The sequence below is a fragment of the Meleagris gallopavo genome, chromosome 5, assembly GCF_905368555.1.
Source record: "Meleagris gallopavo chromosome 5, MGAL_WU_HG_1.1, whole genome shotgun sequence".
NCBI lineage: Eukaryota > Metazoa > Chordata > Aves > Galliformes > Phasianidae > Meleagris > Meleagris gallopavo.
In genome coordinates this window covers 21,541,509-21,563,034 of record NC_139408.1, presented here as the reverse complement: position 1 = coordinate 21,563,034, position 21,526 = coordinate 21,541,509, and the positions used below count along the sequence as shown (strand labels likewise).

At 46.3% G+C, this 21,526-nt stretch overlaps 1 protein-coding gene and 1 long non-coding RNA gene across 6 annotated transcripts in view; one reads left to right on the top strand and one right to left on the bottom strand.

Moving 5' to 3' along the window:
• Nucleotides 1-21,526, bottom strand: part of CD82 (CD82 molecule) — a 33,643-nt gene that overhangs the window by 6,083 nt on the left and 6,034 nt on the right. For 3 of the 5 annotated variants that reach the window (XM_085224612.1, XM_085224611.1, XM_085224609.1), the window contains exons 2-5: nucleotides 11,361-11,442; nucleotides 8,115-8,187; nucleotides 5,563-5,687; nucleotides 4,792-4,866 (exon numbers count right to left, since the gene is read on the bottom strand). In XM_085224612.1, the coding sequence (XP_085080738.1) occupies nucleotides 4,792-4,866; nucleotides 5,563-5,687; nucleotides 8,115-8,187; nucleotides 11,361-11,423 (336 nt within the window). In that variant the 5' untranslated portion in view covers nucleotides 11,424-11,442. Of the gene's footprint in view, nucleotides 1-4,791; nucleotides 4,867-5,562; nucleotides 5,688-8,114; nucleotides 8,188-11,360; nucleotides 11,443-11,516; nucleotides 11,608-17,919; nucleotides 18,094-21,526 lie in introns of those variants that run through there. The other 2 variants (XM_003206398.5, XM_085224613.1) reach the window with 2 other exon arrangements.
• Nucleotides 12,623-13,973, top strand: LOC146544278 (uncharacterized). The gene is made up of 2 exons (XR_014883482.1): nucleotides 12,623-12,746; nucleotides 13,655-13,973. It is a non-coding gene; the product is annotated as an uncharacterized LOC146544278 (long non-coding RNA).

The window sequence follows — 21,526 nt, the reverse complement described above, 5'->3', positions numbered from 1 at the left end:
AGCTGTGAAGTTGCTGGCAAATAAGTGTACTGAAGACAATTGGAGATCTACCACAGTAAAACTTGGTATGTTTAGTGACAACAACAAAGGCAAGCAAACAATAAAAATAAAAATCAACAGACTGCAGCGGTACAGTATCAGAGAACCAAAACAGATGGTTTAACATGCATCAGGACCAGTACAATAAGAAAGTATACATACACAGTTTCAGTCTTGAATGGAAGCTAAGACAGCAGTTTTGCTACGCAATGCAACAGCTAAGTGCTCCCCATTAAGTCCCTGCTTTGGTACAGAGAAAGGCTATGAACCTGGTGAACAGTGAGAAATAGAACTGAGTAGGGCATGCTGAACAATTGATGTCCACCACAGGTGAGAAAAAGGGGAAGGATCAGTGCAAGTTGAAGGATAACACTGTCCTGTGGACTCACAGTTAATTTCTAAACTTGCACTGAAAGGGAGACTTTGATCTGGGCTACTGCAGTTCATCCCCCAGTACTGCTGAGCCCTCCACCTCTCAGGGAAGGTTTGAGTCACTCCACTGCTGTGTGCAACTGTTTTTTGACATACAGCCTGCGGAAACTCCTGTTTTTCACAGGGCATTGATCTATCTCTCCCCAGACTCCCGGAACTGCTGCTTCTGCATTGAGACAACATGTACTAGACCTGCCTAAACTGCTCACTGACAGTCTTAGAACAAAGCTCAGCTGATCAAATAACCCCTATACACCCATTCCTTGTCCAGAGATTTATACCTCCCTTAATCTTGATGAGAGGCACAAGCTACCACTCAGCAGGCTCCTCAGCCTCCTTCCTCCCTTCTCTCTCTGAAGATCTCCTCAACCAGCCTGTACACAAGGGACAGCTAGTACAGCTGTCACTGTTAGGGACAGACTCCTATCTCAAATGGCTGGAAAGAAGCATCACTAGACAGCTAGTGATAGCACAGAGTTACATCAGCCCTAGCACTGGGATTCTCCCACCCCTGTGTATTACCTTTTTGTCTGTGGTGCTACAGCATACTTCATATCAGTGGAAAAGGTTTTTCTCTTTCAATTAAGCATTGTAAAAGACTGTGGTAAAGCTAAGGACAATCAGCAACAGAAAGCAGTGCCTACTCATTTGCTTGCTATACCAGCTACTTCTTCTAGGAAACTGCAGTATGGCTCACAGCAATCACCTACATCAGGCCAGGCAGATAGGAGCCACATGGTCTTCCTTTTCATGATGCCTAACTCTTCCCCTTTTAATTACTTAGCTTCCCCCTTTTCCTTCCTTTCAAATCAAGGCAGCCTGACCTGGTTCCTACTAATGAGATTGGCCTTAGATGCTGCCATAAGCCTGATCCATTACGGAATCTCTGCATTCCCATCCTCACCCTCTTGCGTACAGGGAGGGAGGCAAGAAGGGACAGGGCTGTCGTCTCACCCAGGGCCCATCTGGCCCATTTGCACTCACGCCAGAAAGAACCAAGGGTCCCTTCTACGAGAATCCCTACCAAAAAGAGCCTCCATTCTCCAATCACACCACAAGCAGACATAGGGCCAGAGTTAGATGTCCCTGATTGCAGCTGCACAGGAAGCTGCATCTCTGCTCTTCCTCTATTATTATGCAAGAATAGGCAAGAAGTCTTACAAACAGCTCTGGTTTCAAAAATGTCATCTAAGGAGGCATCTAAGTGAAAGAAAGCCAAGGTTCTTGGGTGTTTTATGAAGTAATTGGAGAAGGTGGGGATTATTATACAAACAATGGTACAGATCTAGAAAACACATGCAAAAATAGCTTGCTTAGCTGGCAGCACAGCTCAAGGGGGAGAAAGGCACCTGCAGCTGAATGCCTCTCTGCACTGGCATACAAAGCACAACAAGCTAGAAAGGCATGCTGAACTTTAGCTTTTCCCCTCTTCACCCATTAAGGACTCCTCAGGACTTAAGCTGTGTGGAGCATGGCTGCTCCAAGACACTGATGCCTCTGTCCAGCATCAGAAGGAACAACGTTAGCACCAGAGCCAGAAAGCAGGAGGGCTGTCAATCTCCCTTGCCCATGGGTTTACTGAAGAGTGCAGAAAAGCTGAATGCCAGAGGCAAAGCATACATCACTGCTTCCAGCCATCATCATGGGACAAACCCATGCAGGACTCTTCCACTATCAGACACCACTGGTCATCTATCCTGCCCCTCAGACTCAAGCAGATCCTTCCCCCAACACATTTATTAGATTCTAATCTGCATATTGAAATAGGCCCAAAATACAAGGGCGACCTCACCCCTCAGTCACTCCAGATTCTGAAACTAATGCATACCCTGGAACCTCAGGCACAAATGTTTGCTACAAAGAATAGCTAGAAAGGAGGGTAATTCCTAAGGGACTATCACTCTCCTTTGCTCAAGGCACTCGGAGCCAAGCTGCAGAGAACTGTGTGAACTAGGATGGAGAGACGTCATCCAGACTCTCCCAGGTCTAAAGCGTTGTGATCTAAAGAGGTGTTAAGTGAAACTTACGATGTTGCTATCCTGCTGTCCTAAAAAACAACAACAAAAACAAACAAACAAAACAAAAACAAACAAACAAAACAAAACAAAAAAAAACACCTCACCCCACCACAAGTTTTCAGCAGGGGAAATGAATGTTCAACATCCTCCTACAGTGGGCAAGCCCTGGGCAGTTCCAGTCCAATGGGGCATTCCTCCAGCCATGCCCACAAGGGAGGCAGAGCTGCAGCCTTCCTGTCAGGCTCAGCACTTATAGTTACACTGACTCTCTCAGTATATTTCCATATGTCAGTGTGGGGAAGGATTCTGATGCTGAAAGCAAACAGATTTCAACAGAAACATAGGCCTTGCTGTAAGGTCAGCGATACAGGCAAGCAAGTGAATCTGTGCAGTATCTACTGATCAAGAAGTGAGCAGGTAGGGAGCAGTACAATAATCTCATCTCCTCTTCTCTAGTAGAGAAATTGAGACTTCAGTAAAAAGAAGCAGAAGAGTATCATCTTGCAGCACTTGATCCAGGATTCTTTCCTCCACTCTTATTATTCCTTGTTTTATATCTAACCAACTTCCTGAAGTCAGAAAGGAAAAACAAACATGAAGAACACAATGGGGACTGAATCCTGAGAAGTTTTCAGTCTTCTTCACTGCACTCTGAGCTGCCCTGGGATGGCATACATCAAGTGAAGCAGGGTGACAGGAAGAGTGTCACTGAAGCACAGCCCACAAACCAGCATGTGAGAGGTTTTTGCCAAGACATTCTTGAAATTGTCTTTTTTTTTCCCCCTTCAGTTGTTCTGGGCAGGTACTTCAGAGGATCCCTGACACAGAAGGTCTCTGGAAAAGTTTTACCATAAGTTCTGCTCACTGAGAACGGCTGCGTGTGTTCAAACCCCTCTCCCTCTCCGTCATTCTGATGGATCTGTACAGTTATTTCAGCTGCGCTGATTTTGCTGTCTGTGCAAAACTCTTAGCACTTTCAATCTCCCTCCAAACAAAGAATTACAGCTGAAAAACTGGAGTTTCCTACATTGAAGTAACAGCTGGAGGAGAAGTACTAAGAAAGGTACAGAACTTCATGACTTGGGAAGTCATATTTCCCCAGCATCAGGGAAATGCCGATTCTCATACCTCCTCTGCATTAGTCAGAGCTGTTGTGAATCAGCAGCCTGTTTGAAACTCTAACTTCACACATCAGATAATTGGTGTTTCAGTTACTCCTCTACCTTCAGCCAGCCCAGAGAGCAAACTACATTCACACCACACTTGGCAAGGAACCCAGCCAACAGCTGCTCACAGTCACCACAGCCACTTGCATGACGTTCCTATCAGCTCCACCAAGGCAGGCACCTTCCACCTTCCCAACTTCACCACCAACTTCCTCAACCACCTACTTTTGTAAACACCAGCAGAAAGACTGGCTTAGGAGAAGCAAGCACAGCGCTGCAGTGGTATGGATACATGGTTACGTGGCAAAGGACAGGGTTACCCATAACTGATACTAGAAACCTGTGTGCCAAGACAGGAGCCAGAAGGGACAACACAGTTTTGACTTCTTCCCACTGCGTAAATGTACCTCTCAGTTGAGGTGGCAATTAGTTAAAAGGTCTAACTGAGCACTGTGCAGGCCAGGAAACCTATAGCCAGGGCAGGATGTTGCAATGCACTGACATAGCTCAGAGAAGTTATCCCTTCAAATTCTGGAGACTCAAAACTCTAAGAGGCATATGCTGTGAAATTCCATTCCTGACAAGAGAGGCCCACTTCAAATTGTTAAACCACTCGGCTTTAAGCCCCAGTGATAGCACAGGAACTGTCAGATACTAGGGATTGCTCTTAGGGAAGAAAGGCAGCTCTTCCAAGAAGGGCTTTGTATGCAAATTCTTAAGAGTTTAAAGGAAGGAACATAATGACATAGAGTTAAGAAGGTTGGACTGGTAATCTAATACGGCAGCTGTGATGACAGTGTGGTAATTACTGCTATTACTACATTCACAGATAGTAGCCTAGAGCAGGATCAAGAGGAAGCGTGGTCAAAAAGCTTTTCAAGAATTGCTCTTTACTTTTCCCACAACGAGAAATAAAGCCTATATACTAAACAGCTTCCTAATCCTTGGGAAAGAAAGACTACCAAGCAGATACAGGAGAAACAAGCTGTACAGCAGCTACAGTGCTGGTGTGGAAGAAAAGAGAATTCAGTTGTGCTTGCCAATTGTACATCCAAGTTGAAGAGCACTTCTAGGTGTCTTCTATTCCCCTAAGGTAAGCCCAGGAAAAACAAACACAGACAATAAGAAACACTCACTTCTTCTTGCTGGAAATAGATGACCAGTCCTGCAGCCACCTGAGTTATGAGAATCACCATGAGGCAGGTAAAGTACTGGAAACAAAGAGAGAAGACATTACCATTATCAGATTCATAACGTCTGCACATAAGAGCAAAACTTTCAGTGAGACTTCATTTACAGAAAAAGTCACATCTAGCCAACATCTTTGCCTGCAGACAAGCTCAGCTATCAAAAATACTCTTCACAGTGAAAGGCTTAAGTACAAGCCTCTGCAAGTACCAACAGCAGCTACAACTTATTGAGTCAGCGCGCTTCAGTACTTGTCTCATTGGGCTAACAGGAAGAAGACAGTTTATAAGGATCACATGCATGTGTCACTCCAGCCAGGATTCCTCTCCCACCCCCAGCACCGTTATAGTCTGTCCGACCTCAACTGGTTGAACTCTCTCCACCCACAGCAAATGGCTAATCCAGCTAATGCCAAAACAAATGATGTGGCCATAACTGGTTTCCTATATGCACATGCTCTGAATAAGCAGTAGTAGATTAGCAGGTGGAGGTTTACGAAGGTAGTTTTGTGTCATTTAACAGAAAATTTTACATAGATAAACCACCGGTTGCAGCATGCTGACAAGAGAATATAAAGTATGCAGATAAAGAATAAGTTCTGAGTTGACCTAGCAGAAGTACTGTCCCCAAGGAGACCTGAATCTCAGAATACAATCCAAAAGATATTTTGCAGGAGAGGTATCAATGGGTAATCTAAAAGACCGGATGAATTCTCTCACCAGACCCAAGAGACATCGGATTTCATTGACTGCTCCAAGACAGCCCAGGAATCCCATCAGCATGGTGAGAGACCCAACACCGACCAGGATGTATGCGCCAGTCCTCACAGAGGGAGATGACGTCTCTGCAGGGACCAAGAGAAGGAACAAATTAGCTACTGACAAATACGACAACTGCCATCACCATTTGGAGAATTGACTCCATATCCACATAAGTCTGCTATCTTCTACAAGAACAACGCATGGAGGCAGAAGACTGCTTCTGGGTCTTCTGATGAGAGAATACCACTGAAGACAACCTGCAGGTCTGCATTATCTCAAAGCCTAGAGGACTAAAGGTCACTCCAAACAGCTGCACTCATTGCACGCTGTTTCAGTACTCATGTATGACTCCTGCAAATAGATGCTAACTCCAAGATCAAAACAAGGATTGTGCCCAAACATAATGCTATAATAGGATAGAAAGTACCACAGTAATAGCAGGATGGCAAAGTCTGTGGCTGCAACAAATGAGAACAATCCCAAACGCAACAGCTGCAAACACAGAAATGAAAAGAGAGCTGCTTACCTTTGGAAGACCTCAGATAGGCAGGATCTTCAGCAAGAGATCCCTCATCTCACTGCTAACTCCTAAATGAAGTCTGGAAAGGGCTGGATCCTGTATGCGTTGCATACACCTGAGCTTCCCTGGGTTGGCCCTGCCTTCCTAGCAAGTTCTCAATCACTAGTTCAGGACATGACTTAGCATTTCTGCTACATCAAATTAGCTACTTTTGCACATCCTTCTAGCAGCTACCACCCACTGTTGTCTGGAACAACTGCATTCTCTCTATTTTCAACAGCTTTTCATTCAAGTCTAGGTAATGTTAATTCAGACATGCTGGTGCCGTCAGTCCTCTCAACATCTGGTACTTTAAGCAACAGAAGAAAAAAGCCCTTATATCTGAGTTGGTCACAGTACTATTTCTTGCTGAATAGGACTGGAGAAAGGCATGCATTATGGCATAAAATTCAAAAGTCTGGAAATAGCAACCATTGGTCATTAACAGAAATCTGTAAACCTGTGAGTTGGATAGTGCAGGGGAATGTCCAGTGATTCATGCAATTAATATTTCTAGAGCTCAGCATTCAGTTTCCTAGAAAGAAGTCCCAAGAGACAGGAGAAGTCCCTGAGCTCTTCCAGAAATAGGTTAAAAAGAGAAATAACTGAGTCCAGGCTAATATTCTTGCTTAGTCAGCTTCTCAGTATAAGAAAAAGCCATTTCCAGCTGCAAAATCCTTCACAGAAGCCAGAGCAGCAGGTAGGCAGAGGCCATGCTCACACCTCTCATCTGCAATACGCCTTATCTCAGAAACGTGGCCCTGCTGGCTGGGCAAGCCCTGCTCTGCTCACTGTCACTCCATGTTTTCCCCTGCGCTGGGCCAGCTGCCAGGCAAGCACAAGAGGCCTCTTGGCAGCGGGCTGCAATGCCCTGCTATGCAGAGCTCCTCCAATGGGTTACTAAAGCAGAGGAAGAGAGGGGCAGGGAGAAAGAGCTGAGACTAGAAACTGCCATGAAGGAAGTAAAATCTTCACACACTTTGTTAGCAGATATTCTGGGTAAAAAGGAAGAAAAAGAGGCAGACCAAGGGACTTGGTACATTCACAGTGACAGCGACAACCTTAAGCCTGGGGAGTAGCTGCTGCACAGCTGGCACTGATCACATCTCAGACCCTGACAGGTGATGCAAGTAGCCAGGCCCTGGTAAGCCTCTTTTCAGCTCTCTGTATTCAGCGTGTTTCTGCTCATGCTCACACGTTACTTACCACCACCCTTTACTGGGCTTCTTGCCCTTTTAATGGTGCAGTGTTAGCCAGATGCCACAGCACAATAAACAGAGCAGTCTGCAGTGTCTGTGTGTACTGGCCATAGTGGGAGTGTTCTTTCCACCCAGCATATTTCAAAAGCACTGCTAAAAAGCAGTGACTTGGGAGCAGGAATTGGGAGATAAAAGGATCGGTGTAACTGGGAACAGAGCTACAAATGCCATTGCTGTCCATTCCTTGGACAAACAAGATGGGTCTGCAAGCAGCATTTATCTAGCATCCAATTTTCACTACAGCATCTGACACTGGTGACATCAGCAGCAATTCTGGATGTGGTGACAATGAATAACACAACTTGTTAGAAGCCCCCGCTAAGAAAAGGCACAAAGGAAGCAGTTTGTCAGAGCCAAAGCTGTTGTGGCAATACAGCATGCAGTGAGAATAGGATGAAATACTAGTCCTTAGGTTTAAGATGAAGCATGTGGGTTACTGGGTGAAGAGTCAATAGTTTTACACAGTCTGACCCCAGTGTTGCAATTCACGAGACTAGCAGAAACACCATGTCTCAAGGCATGCTCCTTTTCACCCCATTCTTACTAGAGGTCCATCTTGCCATACACCATGTAGTTGGTCAGGCCACAAAGCCTGCTAAAAAGCATTGCTATCCCCAAACTAAACGATCATACAGAGCCTCAGACCAGAGTCAATTAAAAAAGAGAAATATGAAGAAGAAACACGGTCTTACGCAGAACTGAAATGAAGCTGGTTTTGTCAGCCAAAATCCATATTCCAAAACCCAGGATCACAGCACCCAGAATCTGAAAGAACAAGAACAAAACAAATATTTGTATAAACTAATAAGCCAGCTATAAGAGGCAGTAACCCTTATTCATATTTCCAGAGGAAAAACAACTATTCTTTTGCTGTTCCCACCCATCTCCCCCATGGTACTCCTCCCAACATAAACAGGATTAGTATGACTCCAGGAAGAGAGCTTCAGCCAACTGCACAGGAGCCCCAAGTTCTGTTTGGCAGACCTTCACATCATATCGGAGAAAGGTTCAAAATAGTCTGATGAGAAGATGCTGCTAGAATCTTGCACAAGGAAGTGCACAGTTTCTCTGAAGATCTGAGGGAGCACAGGAACATCTAGCATGTGATTTAAAAGATTTTTTGAATAGAGAAACCTGACTGTAAGCGATCAGACTGCAAGCCAGCTGCCAAGGATTACATAGCTGTCAGCTGGAACCTTCCCAGGAAGGACATCTTGGGCTTGTCAGGCTCTGCTACGATGTTATGGCTTCAGCCCACAGACACACAAAACCAGTAGCATTCACTTCGCATGCAGGTTCCCATGAGCAAAGGGCTTTTCTTCTTCCAGAGCCAGGCTCAGGCATTTTGTCTTGTGACCCTATGTTACGCCAGAGCACCCTAGCCCCTCAATACTCCAGCCAACACATCTTCCCACCAACTGTTATGAAACATCAGTCACAGCCTGTGCCTCATCAGTTTTATCTAGGGGAAGGATTAGCAGACCAATACATCCCTGTGAGTACTCAGCTGAGTCTAGATCCCAAATCAAGAAGGCCAGAAACATACAGATTTCTCATCTTGTTTTGAAGGAGGAGAGAGAATAAAAAAAAAAAAAAAGCATATTCTGTTTCAGCCTCTAGGTATTACTGTACATTGAGGTCACTCCAACTCCCAAAATCAGGATCGTAACACCACTATACCACAACGAAGTCACTAGCCAAGAAGTCTGTGAGTCTGCTGGATTTATAAGAAGCCAGAATTTGTGCAATGCAGACAATTCAAAGTTGCAGAGTGGTGAAAACCATTGGTGCAAAGTTCTAAAATACTGTAAAGGAACAAGGGAAGGAAAAGGTAAGTGAAATGCCTGCAAAGGATGTGAGCTGCAGGCAGTAGTTCTTACACCAGCAGGATTTTAGCAGAGGATGAAGCAAGGTACTGAATAAATCAACAGGACTGAAGAGAGATGGCAATTCTGTGCTTCATTATAGAGTGTTCAGATAGATCATGGAAACGTCAAACCACCACCTGAAGCAAGCTGGCAGAGAGCCATATGGCAAGGCATTGTCAACACATTTCCAAAGTTTACAGTGTGTTTCAGCTCCTCACACAAAGATGCCTTTCAGAGCAAAGATAAAATAACACTCTGAAATAAGCTGCTTGCAGGCTTCCTGGCTTGGCAGAGGAATAACTCAGCTCTGGGAGTTAAACTAGAAAGTCACCGAGCAAGTTCCCAATATCTGAAGACCAATGAAGAAAGGCATCTTAGCTGTAGAAAGCATGCTGCTGTTGTTTCTCAGTAAAAAAAAATCCCAACAAGATGATAGTAACAAGAATCTTTGTATCACATCCCAGTGTGCTGCACAGCAGCACTGCATCTGTTGGTCAAACTGGAAATGAAGGCCCCTTGAATATATAACAGCTGGAGGCTCCTAAAAATTCCTCTTAAACTTTGTATTCACAGGAACTGCTGAATTTACAGTTTGAGGCAGTCTCACATTTAAGCCAGTCTTAATAAAATATTTGTCTTGAACAAGGATGCAAACTGGGCTTTGTGTGACATCTCTTTTGGCTCACTGACCCCGAGATGTCACCTCGGTTTTGCTGCCACTGACAAAACACAGAGCTCCTGCTGAGCTGAGTTCCTGGGAAGTTATTTGTTACGAGGTACTCTGACTACCCAAGGCCTGTTTTCACTCGGAGCTTTGTTCTTGTCCACAGCTCATGTGTTTGCCAGGAGCTGCTGCTGAAAACACTAAAAGGGGGAGGGCAGTGAGAAAAGAAACCACAAGGAAAAAACACTGCTCCGTTTACAACCCTATTGTTATATCCTAGCGGGAGGGTATCTCTGTGACTTTTCTCAACATCAGGCACGTGTAAAAAGCCTGCCATCAGCAGAAACTGTTCAAAATCTTCGCTCCAGAGAAGCACAAAGCTCCACAGCAGAACAGATCGGCTTCAAATGCCCCCTTTCCATGGGGCAGCCTTAGGGGAAAGACAGCACCTGTAGCATAGCACAGCCACACAGGAACAGAAAGTGAAGCTGCATTCAGGGACAGACCAGAAAGCAGTATTCCCCTTATCTTGCCTTCTTTCCCACCTCCACCTCCAAGCTTGGCCCTTCCTTTCCTAACATGCTACACAAAAGGTAACTATCAGATGAGCTATTTTCTCGTTGGTATATGGAAAGTAGAAGCCACCTCCTTCAGCAGAGCAATACCCCACACCAGCAGAGCAATACCCGACACTGCCATCATTGGCCCTTTGTTCGCACAACAACACCACAGTATCTAAACTTCACAATAGGATGCATGTGAGAGCGTGCCCCCTCCTAGCCCCCATTTGATAAAAAAAAGAAAGAAAAAAAAAAAAAAGAGCTCAGACTGGATTACCTTTTGCTGAGGCACACGCTGGAGAATAACTACCCAGAGGCCTGCTTCTTTTCTCCAGTCAAGCCCTCCCCAGTCTCCCCCTACCTCCCAATTCCTATTCAAACAGGGGACTTGGACTAATTCACCTTGTTAAAAACCAGAGCCAGCCTTTGGGACTGAAACAAAATTAGAGTTGTTCTTTAAAGTCCCGCCTGACCTATTTAGGAGGGCACTGCTGCTACTTGGCAAGTTTTGTACCTTCGCTGCTCAGGGGCAGCTTTGCTGCTGCTCTAGATGTAACAGAGAAAGAAGCTACCACACCTCTCCATCCAGCAAAACCCCATAACTCTGGCCTTCCATTCCCACTGCAGAAAAGTAGATGTGTGCACTGGAGGCAGCAAGTGTGGACCAGGAGCAGAGCACCTCCGTACTTGGAGTCAGCAGCTCTGATGTGCTTCAGCTTCAGGAGTTCCATTCTCTCTTCCAAAATCTGTGTCATTTAATGAACACACTGGGCCAGCATCCAGAAAAAAAAATGCTTCCAGCTAATTTTAGTTCCTACCTATTCCGCAGACACCCGCAATACTTACAAGGAACAGGAGATTGAAGAGGAACAGGAAGTACTTGGTGACTTTCAAGCAGCCGGACCCCATCTTCTCTCACTTACAGGATCTACAGGGAAAGCAGAAGAACAATGAGCGGCTGTTAGCATCAGGTCCTCCAGGCAGATTGGATAACACCCTCACCCCATGCAGAGCTCTGCATCACACAGTAGGTCTCATAGAAAGCACACCAGAAGCACGCACTGGACAGACATCCTGAGCTGCCCTTGAGAGCAGCAAGACAGGACAACATAGTCATTACAAATACAGCTGCTGCAAAGACCTCCTGGAGCTGACAGAGCTATCAGATGTTCCAGAAGGGATTTAATCACACATACGCTAATTCCGTCACTATTTGCACAGTTTGTGTTAACAGCATCAGCCACAACACCAACTGTAGCTACTAGTCCAGATGGAGTGAAGTGATGCACTTATCTGAAGAAAGAGCCCACAAGGACAGCTCCCTCCCTCTGAAAACTCTCATCTCTTTGTGACCCCCCAGCAGCTGAGGGAACACTGGGTCAATCTGTAAGGTAGCATGAAATCAAGCTTCTTGTGTGCAACTCTGCACTGGATGGCTAAGCAACGCTTGAGAACCAGCAAATCTACTGCATACCAGCAAGTTACTCACATACTGCCAATTCTGCTGCAATTGCAAGGCATATAAAATTTCAGCAAGTGCCTATTTCCATAGACAACCTCAGAAGTACAAGGCAGCATGGGATGATGGATTGGGATGCTGCTGTTAGTCTATTGGTACCAGCCATGCAAGCTGTAGTCTGTGGAGTGGCTAGCAGACGACAGAGAGGAACTACAGTGAGGATCTCTGCCATAAAAAGAACATATCTGACTGTATTTGATCTTAATTACCATGCCTAGAGCCTATGTAACTCCGCATGAGAAAAGATAGGCAAGATTGCTCTCAGCACTGAGAATTCGGAAGCATATCAGCAGTGGTTCCTTATCAGGTCTTTGGATTACAGGACTTCAGGAGTAAATATGTCTGTATAACTGCAAACTACAAGTTCTCACTTGTCTGACAGGAAAGAGCTCAGAAGTTACTGACAAGCCCAGCAGACCATCACTGGGACTGGAGTTCTCCTCCTCCTGGGGAAGAAGAGCAGCTGACTGACACATGGGGACAGCTGGGGAGGAATACATCAAAAGTCAGCTTTTCAGCTTCTCCTTCTGTCCCTGTGCAGCTACCCTTCCTGCAGAGGGAATGGAGCTCTTAAGTTCCTTAAAATCTGCTTTGGCAAGCTCCTTGTTTCAGACAGCTCACGCTGCTGTGGTAAGAAGCAGCATTCAGAGGAAGAGCAGGAGGAGCTGAGGCACTAGTCCTGCTGGGAAGAACGAGGCCCAGTGGGAAGCAAGGTCAGCAGCGCTTCCTGCTGCCAGCCTGGGTGTACCAAGGGTCACAGGAACCTAGTGCGCTCTTTTGTTTCAATTAAAGGCTTTTGCTTAATCTTATTAAATATTTAGGTTAATTCTGGAGTTAAACTGGTATGCAGGCCTTGTTACAACGGGCTAGTCTGCCACCGAGCAGTGGGCATCCTCCTCTACCATTTAGCCACCCTCCTCAACATTTAGGCAGCCAAGTCCCAAGGCAATGATGGATGCCTGCTGTGGGGGATACAAGAGCTCTTCTACCTTTTGACCTAGCCATACAATAAGCCAGATAGATCTCACACAATTCATCAACCTTCTTACCAGATGCCCCAACCTAGGTGCAATCCCTGTTTCTCCAGTCCAAGGAGCAATTCCCAGTGCTTGCTCCCAGCAGGCAGTAGCCACGTGCTGCTTATCTCTGACTGCCCCCTGCTATTTTGATTAGTTGGGAAAACAGACTTGCTGAGCTATTAGGATCATTACAATAGTTACCTAAGGTAATTACATTGTCAAACAAGCTGAAAAGAGCTGCTGTGGAAGAAGTTGTGCCTGAGGTGACAGAGTAAAAGATCTGCTTCCAGGGCCCTCTATTCCCAGCTTTTAAGACGTTCTAGTTTTAATATTTTATTAGAAACCAAAAAACTAACTGCACATTATAGCATTACATGTCACTCTTGCCACAGGGAGATACACCTCCTTCATAGCTCCCAGCAATGAAAAAACAATTCAAAGTACAGTTTTCAAGCCAAAAGTAAAACAGGTCTTTAGAGCTTTTCCCTGAGCTTTTAGCATAACTATGGGTTCCACATACTGAAATATAATACGTTTTCCAATTCTCGTTTTATCCTTAATAAAACTGATCTTCTGTTCATTAAATTAATTAAATTCCTCAGGATCCTACCTGCAGTCACAACACAAGCAACACCGTGGAAGTAGCAGCTCGGTGGAAGTCAAGATGGGAAGATAAGTTTGGATGTCTCACAACCAGGCATACCCACAGGCCATGAAATGTGTGAGTTTGTCCATCTGGCTGGGTTGCTGAGCCCAGAAGCAGGCAGGACCCATGACATGCATAGCACAGCCCTTGTTCTTGCTCTTGCCACTGAAGAGCTGACTGCTCGTCTCTGGCAGCTGCCTAACTTTCCAGCCCCAACATCCTGCAGCAACGCGTGCAAAGGTCTAATAAATAAGGCTCTCAACTTTCTAATTCCACTGTTTGTTCACAGTTGTGCATTGTTTTCTCCTTTTCCTCTCCACCCTAATTGCTTTCATCATTCAGGTTCTTTTTACATATTTTCCCCACACCCGTCCTTCACTAGGCAGTCCCACGCGGTCTTTTCAACAATCCCACCCACACGCCTCTGATTTTCCATGTCACCCTCGAGAGTAATGCCAGCTCTGCAGAGCACTTCATAGAAGACCATGCAGTTGATTTCCACAGCAGAGTATCTTCCTGCCTCTCCTTCCCTATTTCTGTGATGATATGCAGGGCTATTCATACCTGTCTAGCAGCTCACTACTGCAGTAACATCTCAGTTGCATACATGACCTGGTTAGTATTGGTGTGGCTGAATCCAACTAGCAAGGCTCTGCCCCAGGACCTGGGAGAAGGTATTCCCGGGCTAGGACTTCGGGTTTCCAGCAGGCAAGACATAAGAGGAGCCTCAGCAAGCCACGCAGCACCAGAGATGGCTCCCTACCCCAGCAGTATCTCCAGTTTTCAGGCTCATAGTGATGACAGCAGAGCCGATGTGCAAAGCACAAAGCCAAGGACATGTGCAAGGAGCAGCAGCAGAGGAACATCATCCTCTTGTTCCACAAGAGTGGCTGTGCTGGGGGCAGGTGCATGCAGAAATTATCACCACATCAGTCGAGATAGGGGAAGGCAAAGTTAATTTTTAATTGCAATTCTGCTGTGTCAAACTAGACTCTGCACTGCCCCCAGCTAGCCAGCACTGCGTGCTTGGTGCTCATTGGAGTTTACGACACTTGGCTCGGGCTGACTGGTACGTGCCTGTGCAGCGCAGCCCTGTGGTGTGAGCACAGCCTGCTGCAGCTGCAGCCCTGCTCATGCAGCTCATACACCTCAGCTGCCAGGATCCTGCACACTACAAATAAGGGGCTCATTTGCTGGTGCGGCAAAAGTGAGAAGCAAGCAGGAATAATTCTAACACAAGCAGAGTAGGCCAGCTTGTTTCCGTGCTTCACTGAAGGAAAAGCTTTGTTCTTCACAGAAACACAGGTGCAGCAGCCACCACTGTCTCAGTTCTGCAGCATATTCAGTGCTCATGGTGCTTTGCATCTTGTGCCTGATGCGGCACCTGAGATCACTGGAAGAAATTGAGTTCCCACTGGCATGCTCAGGTGGCAGAACTTCTCCCCCTAACCCACACAAGTACCTGCGCCAAGACGGGGGACCAATAGGCTGCTGACTGCATGAAGTCACTTACCTGAGCACTAATTGGCCATTCTGAAGGATAGCACAGTTACATTTCCAGAATTCCCTATTGCAGAAGCCAGAGAAGCCACAAACTATAGAATTATTTGAGTTGGAAAGGAAGGTCATCTAGTTCAACTCCCCTTCAATGAACAGAGACACCTACAGCTAGATCAGGTTGCTCAGAGTCTGTACCAATCTGACCTTGAATGTCTCCAGGGATGGGGTATCCACCATCTCTCCGGTAAACCAGTTCCAGTGCATCACTGCCCTTATTGTAAATCAGGGCAGAGTTTTGCAGAAGCCAGAGAGGATGAGAGAACACTCACAGAATGGTCATTCGTGCTCCTACAGACATCTGCATGCAGCAGGACCTACAGCAGGGCAGCTCTGAAGGCCATGACCTCCCACGGCATGGGAGGAGCCCTCACCCACAGAGCCCAACTAATGGGAATGTTTGATTTTCCATGCAGGTGAAGAACAAACACTTGGCAATCAGGCAGCCTCATGGTCATCTGGTTGAGAAACTTGACAGCTTGGCACAGTAGTGCCAGATAATGAACAAAGGCAGAGTTGCTGAGCCTCTTCTAACCAAGTACAGCACTGCCCTAAGGCAGAGATCCGGTAACACACAAAGAATACCCAAGGGAGTTCATCTTGTTGACATTACAATTCAAAGGCCTTGGACTTACAGTACACCTGGGACTTACAGCTTGTCTCCAGCAAGCAAACAACCACCGAGCCAATGAAATGCTCAGGTCTGAATTCAATGAGCTTTTCTTCAAGCTCCGCTGAGATAATACCAACTGTGTAGTGACCTTGAGAGCATAAACATGGTCATGTTCGTGGTGCAGACTTTCCAAACAGCATCTCTTGTTGAGTTCCAGCAGAAAGATTGGAGGGACAAGATGGACTTGGAAGGTTAGGACTGCTAATAAGGGTTGCACTCCCAAATAGGTCACTTCTGGGGGAACAGATAAATGTCTGTGGTAGTGCTATAACAAGCTATAGTGTCTAATAAAGTGTCAGGGCAAGTTAGGAAAAAAAAATTAAAAATCTTTGCATAATATAACCTTTTGAAGCAGAAGACAGTGGGAAGAAAATGGTTATGGGGGGAAAATAAGTTAAGCGGAAGAGTCTTATCAGTTATTACATCTGCTCTACATATAGCTGCTCGCTCCTTAAGTAGAAACCATTGCCCTTAAGCTAGAGGAAATTGCAACAAGGGTTCAACACAAACAGCAGTGTGGCTCCATCAGCCTTTAAAGTGCAGCACAACAGACAGACCGCTCCTGCTTGTTCAGGATATGGGACAGGTATGGTGACACCCTAGCACAAGTGTCTGCCAGTCATCTGCACACCAGAGGCTCAGCTGTGCTTGCTGCCCTGGTGCAAGAGGGGCAGACCAGAGCATGAAGGGACGCCAGTCAATACCACTGACAAGACCAGATTTCTGAGCAATGAGTTTTTATCAGCTTACAGCACTGAAATAGATTTGTTCCCAGTACGCCTGATAAGACATGAAGCTTTTCGGTTTCATTTCTGGAGCAGGCATACTATTAAGTGCAATAATCTGACCAACGTATCACCCTGTGGGATGAGAGATTAGAAAGCACCCTGAGGACTCTCTATGGTCACAGAGGTCTTTCAACATGTTTTTCAACAGAAAACCTGTGGTGCATTTTGCAAAACGGAAATATATATTTTAGAGACGTGATTCTGATGTGTGAAAGGAAGTGATCAGATATTTATAAGCCACCGTCACGCTTACAAAGAAACCAACACACATTTTGGTATCGCAAAGTAAAGCAGGTTTCACAAGCACCCATGATCCTTTCTGTCTATTTGAAAGAGATGCAACCAGATTTTAAGAACACCTGCACCTCCCACTTCAGTCAGAAAGCCAACATTTAAGTATGGCTTAATTCTCTAAAACTTGGAAACAGAGAAAGTTCTTTGCTATTTTCAGTCTATGCACACATGCTTGCCCAGCACGCAATATTTGCAGGACACTCCATTTCTCCAATTTAAGCAAATCTTTCCATTCAGCAAGACCAAAGATACAAGATTGCCAAAAAAAAAAAAAAAAAAAAAAAAACAAAATCCCAGAATCTGTTCCAGACATCTTTTGGTTCTTCACTTACCAACTCCCCGACATCCACAAACAACCTTACCAGAAATGACAGACAGAAGAAAAAGCCAAAATATTGTTTTTGTTTGTTTTGCTTCTTGATTACCGCTTACTAGATTGCTATGTGGGTAGCAAGCACTGCAGGACTGCAGGTAGGGTCCGGAGGGTCTCTGCGCTGACTACAAGCATTGCAGGTCACATCACAGTGAATACACACATTTCAGAAAACTGGTCAGGCAGCTCTGTCACTTGACTGCACAGGCTATTTAATGGCTCCAAAACAGAGATCAACTCAGCTTTGGTTCCCCCCGTGTCCCGTCCTACTCCCCCTCCCCCACCCGCTTGGAACTGTTATACTATAAACAACATCTCTGCAACAAACGCCTGCACCAGCTCCCCAGGAAGGAACAAAGCCAAAGGGCCCACCAAACATGTGCCGTTGGCATCAGGCCCACCAGCCTGAAAATCACCATACAAGCACAGTGCAGGCTCCCAAGCTTCTCATGTAACGTACACAGCTTTCCCAGAGGTCAGCAGAGCTCATCTGAGGCTGTGCAACCCCTCCCATTACTGCGTAGCTTAGGAGATACCTTCCTGAGACCTCTGCCGCTCCAACTCAGTGAGGCCACCAGAACTCCAGGCACTTCCGTGGGCGAGGAGAAAACCTTCACCAGAGCTTTTATCTAGCTAAGAGACAGAGATTCCCTGTCCCTGCACTAGGAGCCATCAGTACTGTGACTGATTATATCTTTGCCTCCTCCTACATACGACGCAAGAAGTCAAGGTCAAGGACTTTCTACTGTTAAGTTCCCTTTCAAAACAAACCGGTTCTCAGTTACTTCCATTTTCTCAGATGTTAGAGCAGATAACTACAGCTTGTTTAAACTCAGCACACCCATGCCAAACACATTTCTGAGAATTTACAGGCATCTACCACAACTGGGAACCAAAATTTCCCATTCCCTGTGATTCCTTCCAGGAATTAGCAAGGATGTAGGAAAGGTGCAGAAATTCACTTTACAAATGTGAAGTTTTTTTCTGCTGAGTGGCTTAGCTGGTACTGGAGCAAACACACTCCGACTCTTCCCACTCACAGCCCAGGACTGCAGGCCTCTGCACAGAGCAGTGGATGAGGCTGAGAAAAGCAGGGTACCCCCAGCAGGAAAACAGCTAACCTCAGCTGTGCTCACCCTCTGCCCTCCCCAGCAACAGTGGGCTTTCTAGCAGCCCAGTCCTCAACTGAAGCCAGGGAAGCGTGGGAGGATGTGCATTCCCTCACACTGCAGTCTCCAGAGGAACACGGACACCCTGCCAGGACAACCAACTGCTGCCAAAGAGCTCAGGTCCCATGCTGCTGGACACGACCAGCTCTCCAAAGAGTTGAGGTATCTTCTGGCTCCAGGACTCTCCAAAGACCTTCTCCCCTTAGGGCCCATCCACATGATCTTGAAGTGGCAGAAAGGAAGAACAACAAATAAACACCTAATAAAGCAGAATTCCTCTGGCTCATCCTTCTGAATGGCTGTGAAGCTTCAGAATTAAGTCAGCTTTCTCCAACAAGAGATGAGACGGGTTATTAGTGTAATCATATCACATGCTCTGTATCAGATTCTTTGCTGACAGCAAGGCACTTATCCCAAGAACCCAAGGTTTTAACCCTTCAGCCCCACAGACCAAGCAGAGCTGGAGTACTGCTGCAGGTCCAGCATGACTGGAAAGCAGCACAAGTCTACCGACACAAGGAAGTGTCTCAGTCCACAAAGGGATGCCCCTGTTGGTTTGTTCCCAGAAAGAAGCTCCTTACTATTTATGATGTCAAGAATCTTGTTTTTGCCAAACAGACCATTTGCTAATTGCAGCATCCTCATCATTTACCAGCTGCTTGCATGCCTACAGCTACTGAGCCACCCTGCTGCCATGCTACCGTTTTGGCACTGGTATGTGTGACTGCAGCACAGACCACAGATGGATAGCTTTAACAGTGCCAATCTAACAAGTTAACAGGTACGGCTCAGCCAGGGATCTCCAAAATCAATAGGAAGCATTCACAAGAAAAAAAAAAAGCATCGCCACAGCCTCTGTGCTCACTGCAGCTGCCTGGGGTGAAGCTTTCCTTCTGTTGTGCTGCCTGAGGTCAAACGGATGGGACACCGCAGCTCCTGGGAGTGGCTTGCCTGTGCTTAGATGGCACTGTCATCATGTGGACAGACATTTCACAACATCCTGAGTCTGGGCCGCCCAGCACTACCAGCAGGCATGAATGAAGAGAGAAAAGCAGTACTATTTATAGGCAGCTCAAGTTGGAAGGGCCCTTCTTGGCCCAAACACCTTCAAAACGAGGGTCCAGAGAGGGCAGAGGGCAAGAAAAGCTCTGAAGTACAAGAGTTTAGAGCACAGATGTTTTAAGTGATTCTCTTCTAAACAGAAAAACCCACCTGCAACCACATTTTCCCCTCCCCCTCAGTAACACCTGTGTCACATCTGTGTCACACCTGTGTCACAACAGCCAGACCCCTTGCTGATCCCACCACTGTGGCAGCTCTGAGTCAGTTTCTGGAGTAGCCAGTCCCAGGAAGAGCTGCTGCAACATCTCCAAGAGTATTGTAGCACTGCCTAGCACCTCTACCCTCCACCTTTACAGATTCTAATCCTCACTCCTACAAGGAGAAATAAAGCAGTAAAATAAAGATTTTTACAACAAAGAGCAGCACCGTAAGCAGCAAAACCAGCACAAGCTGTTGCAGAAACTGCAGTGGAGTAGCTTCGTTCCTGACTTAGCTCTTCACGAAGTGCAATGCCACAGGAAGGAATATCAGTAGACAAAGCTGGAAGATAAAGGCATGAGGCTCAGCCAGCTGGAGTAGAGGCTGCAGGGCTTTCGGTTTTGCTGTGGCAGAAAGTTATGGCAGCTGAGGTGCACCTGGGTGCATATAGGAGTTGTGCTCCCAGCTGGCAGCTGTGCTACAGGACAGGTGATGGTGGCAGACCTCACCAAGCTGTGTGAGACATTGCTCAGTTTCAGACTTGCTGCCCGCAGTTAGAATCACCCCTCCAAACACCATCCAGAAAGAAAAATCGATCCACCCTAAGAAGCATCACATGCATAGGCTGTGGACAGAGCTGCTTGAAGCCAAGAGGAACAGACATATGGGATACGTTCCCCGGGAATTTGGCAGTTAAAACAGACAGCAAGACTTTGAGAGTTGGGTCTGTTCCGGGAAAAGGAGGGGCTTCCCGCTGTCCTCGGGGATCCACGCATGGCACTGCCTCCAGCCGTCTGGAAAACAGGCCAAGTCCAGCCAGAACCCAGGCAGGCCAGGGGCCTCAATGCTTCCCTGAAAGGGTCTCCTCTTCTAAATTTAGAGCACAAAGACTTTGGAGGACTGTTTGATGGAGCAAAGTTAGAAGAAGAATGGAAAACAGCAGTTCTCTCTTTTTTACTTTAATGCAGAAATAAATGCTCCTATTTCTGAAGGGCCAAAAAAAAAAAAAAAAAAAAAGCAGAGCTCTGTTTCATCTTTAATCAGCAGACTATGACGCAGGTTATCATTACTTTTTAATAGAGCTGCAGACATTTATTTATAATACTTTTGTCCGTCCCACCACGTTGCACTCCCTTCAGGGAGTGGGCCTTAGGGAAAGTAATGCTATAATGGGATGGAAAGTACTGCAATAATAGTGGGGTGACAAAGTCTTTGGCTATAGCAAATAAGCCCAAATGCAGCAGCCACCAAGTAGAAATGGAGGAAAAGAACTGTTTACTTCTAGAAGACCTCAAGTAGGGATGGATTTCCACTGCCAACCCTTAAATGAGGTCTGCGAAGGGATGGATGCTGGCTCCACCCCTTCCAGTCACTCGGGGCATTGCACGCAGCTGAGCTCCCCTGGGTTGGCCCTGCCTTCCCACCAGGTGCTCAATCACCAGTTCAAGCTGTGACTTAGCATTCTGCTACAGAGGAAGACATCTCTAATTCCCATTAGTTCTGCAATATCTATCAAACCAGACTTACTGATGAAATCAAACTGCAACCAGTGGTCTTTCTCCTTTGGAGGGGCTCCCAGCAGGAGGACACTCCACCACAAGAGCAGAACGTGGGTGACAATGCTCTCCAGAGAGATGCTGGCATCAGATCAGGCAGCAGGCGAGAGGCACCATGACTGCCCCTGCAACAGGCTGCCCCAGATCAGCTCACACAC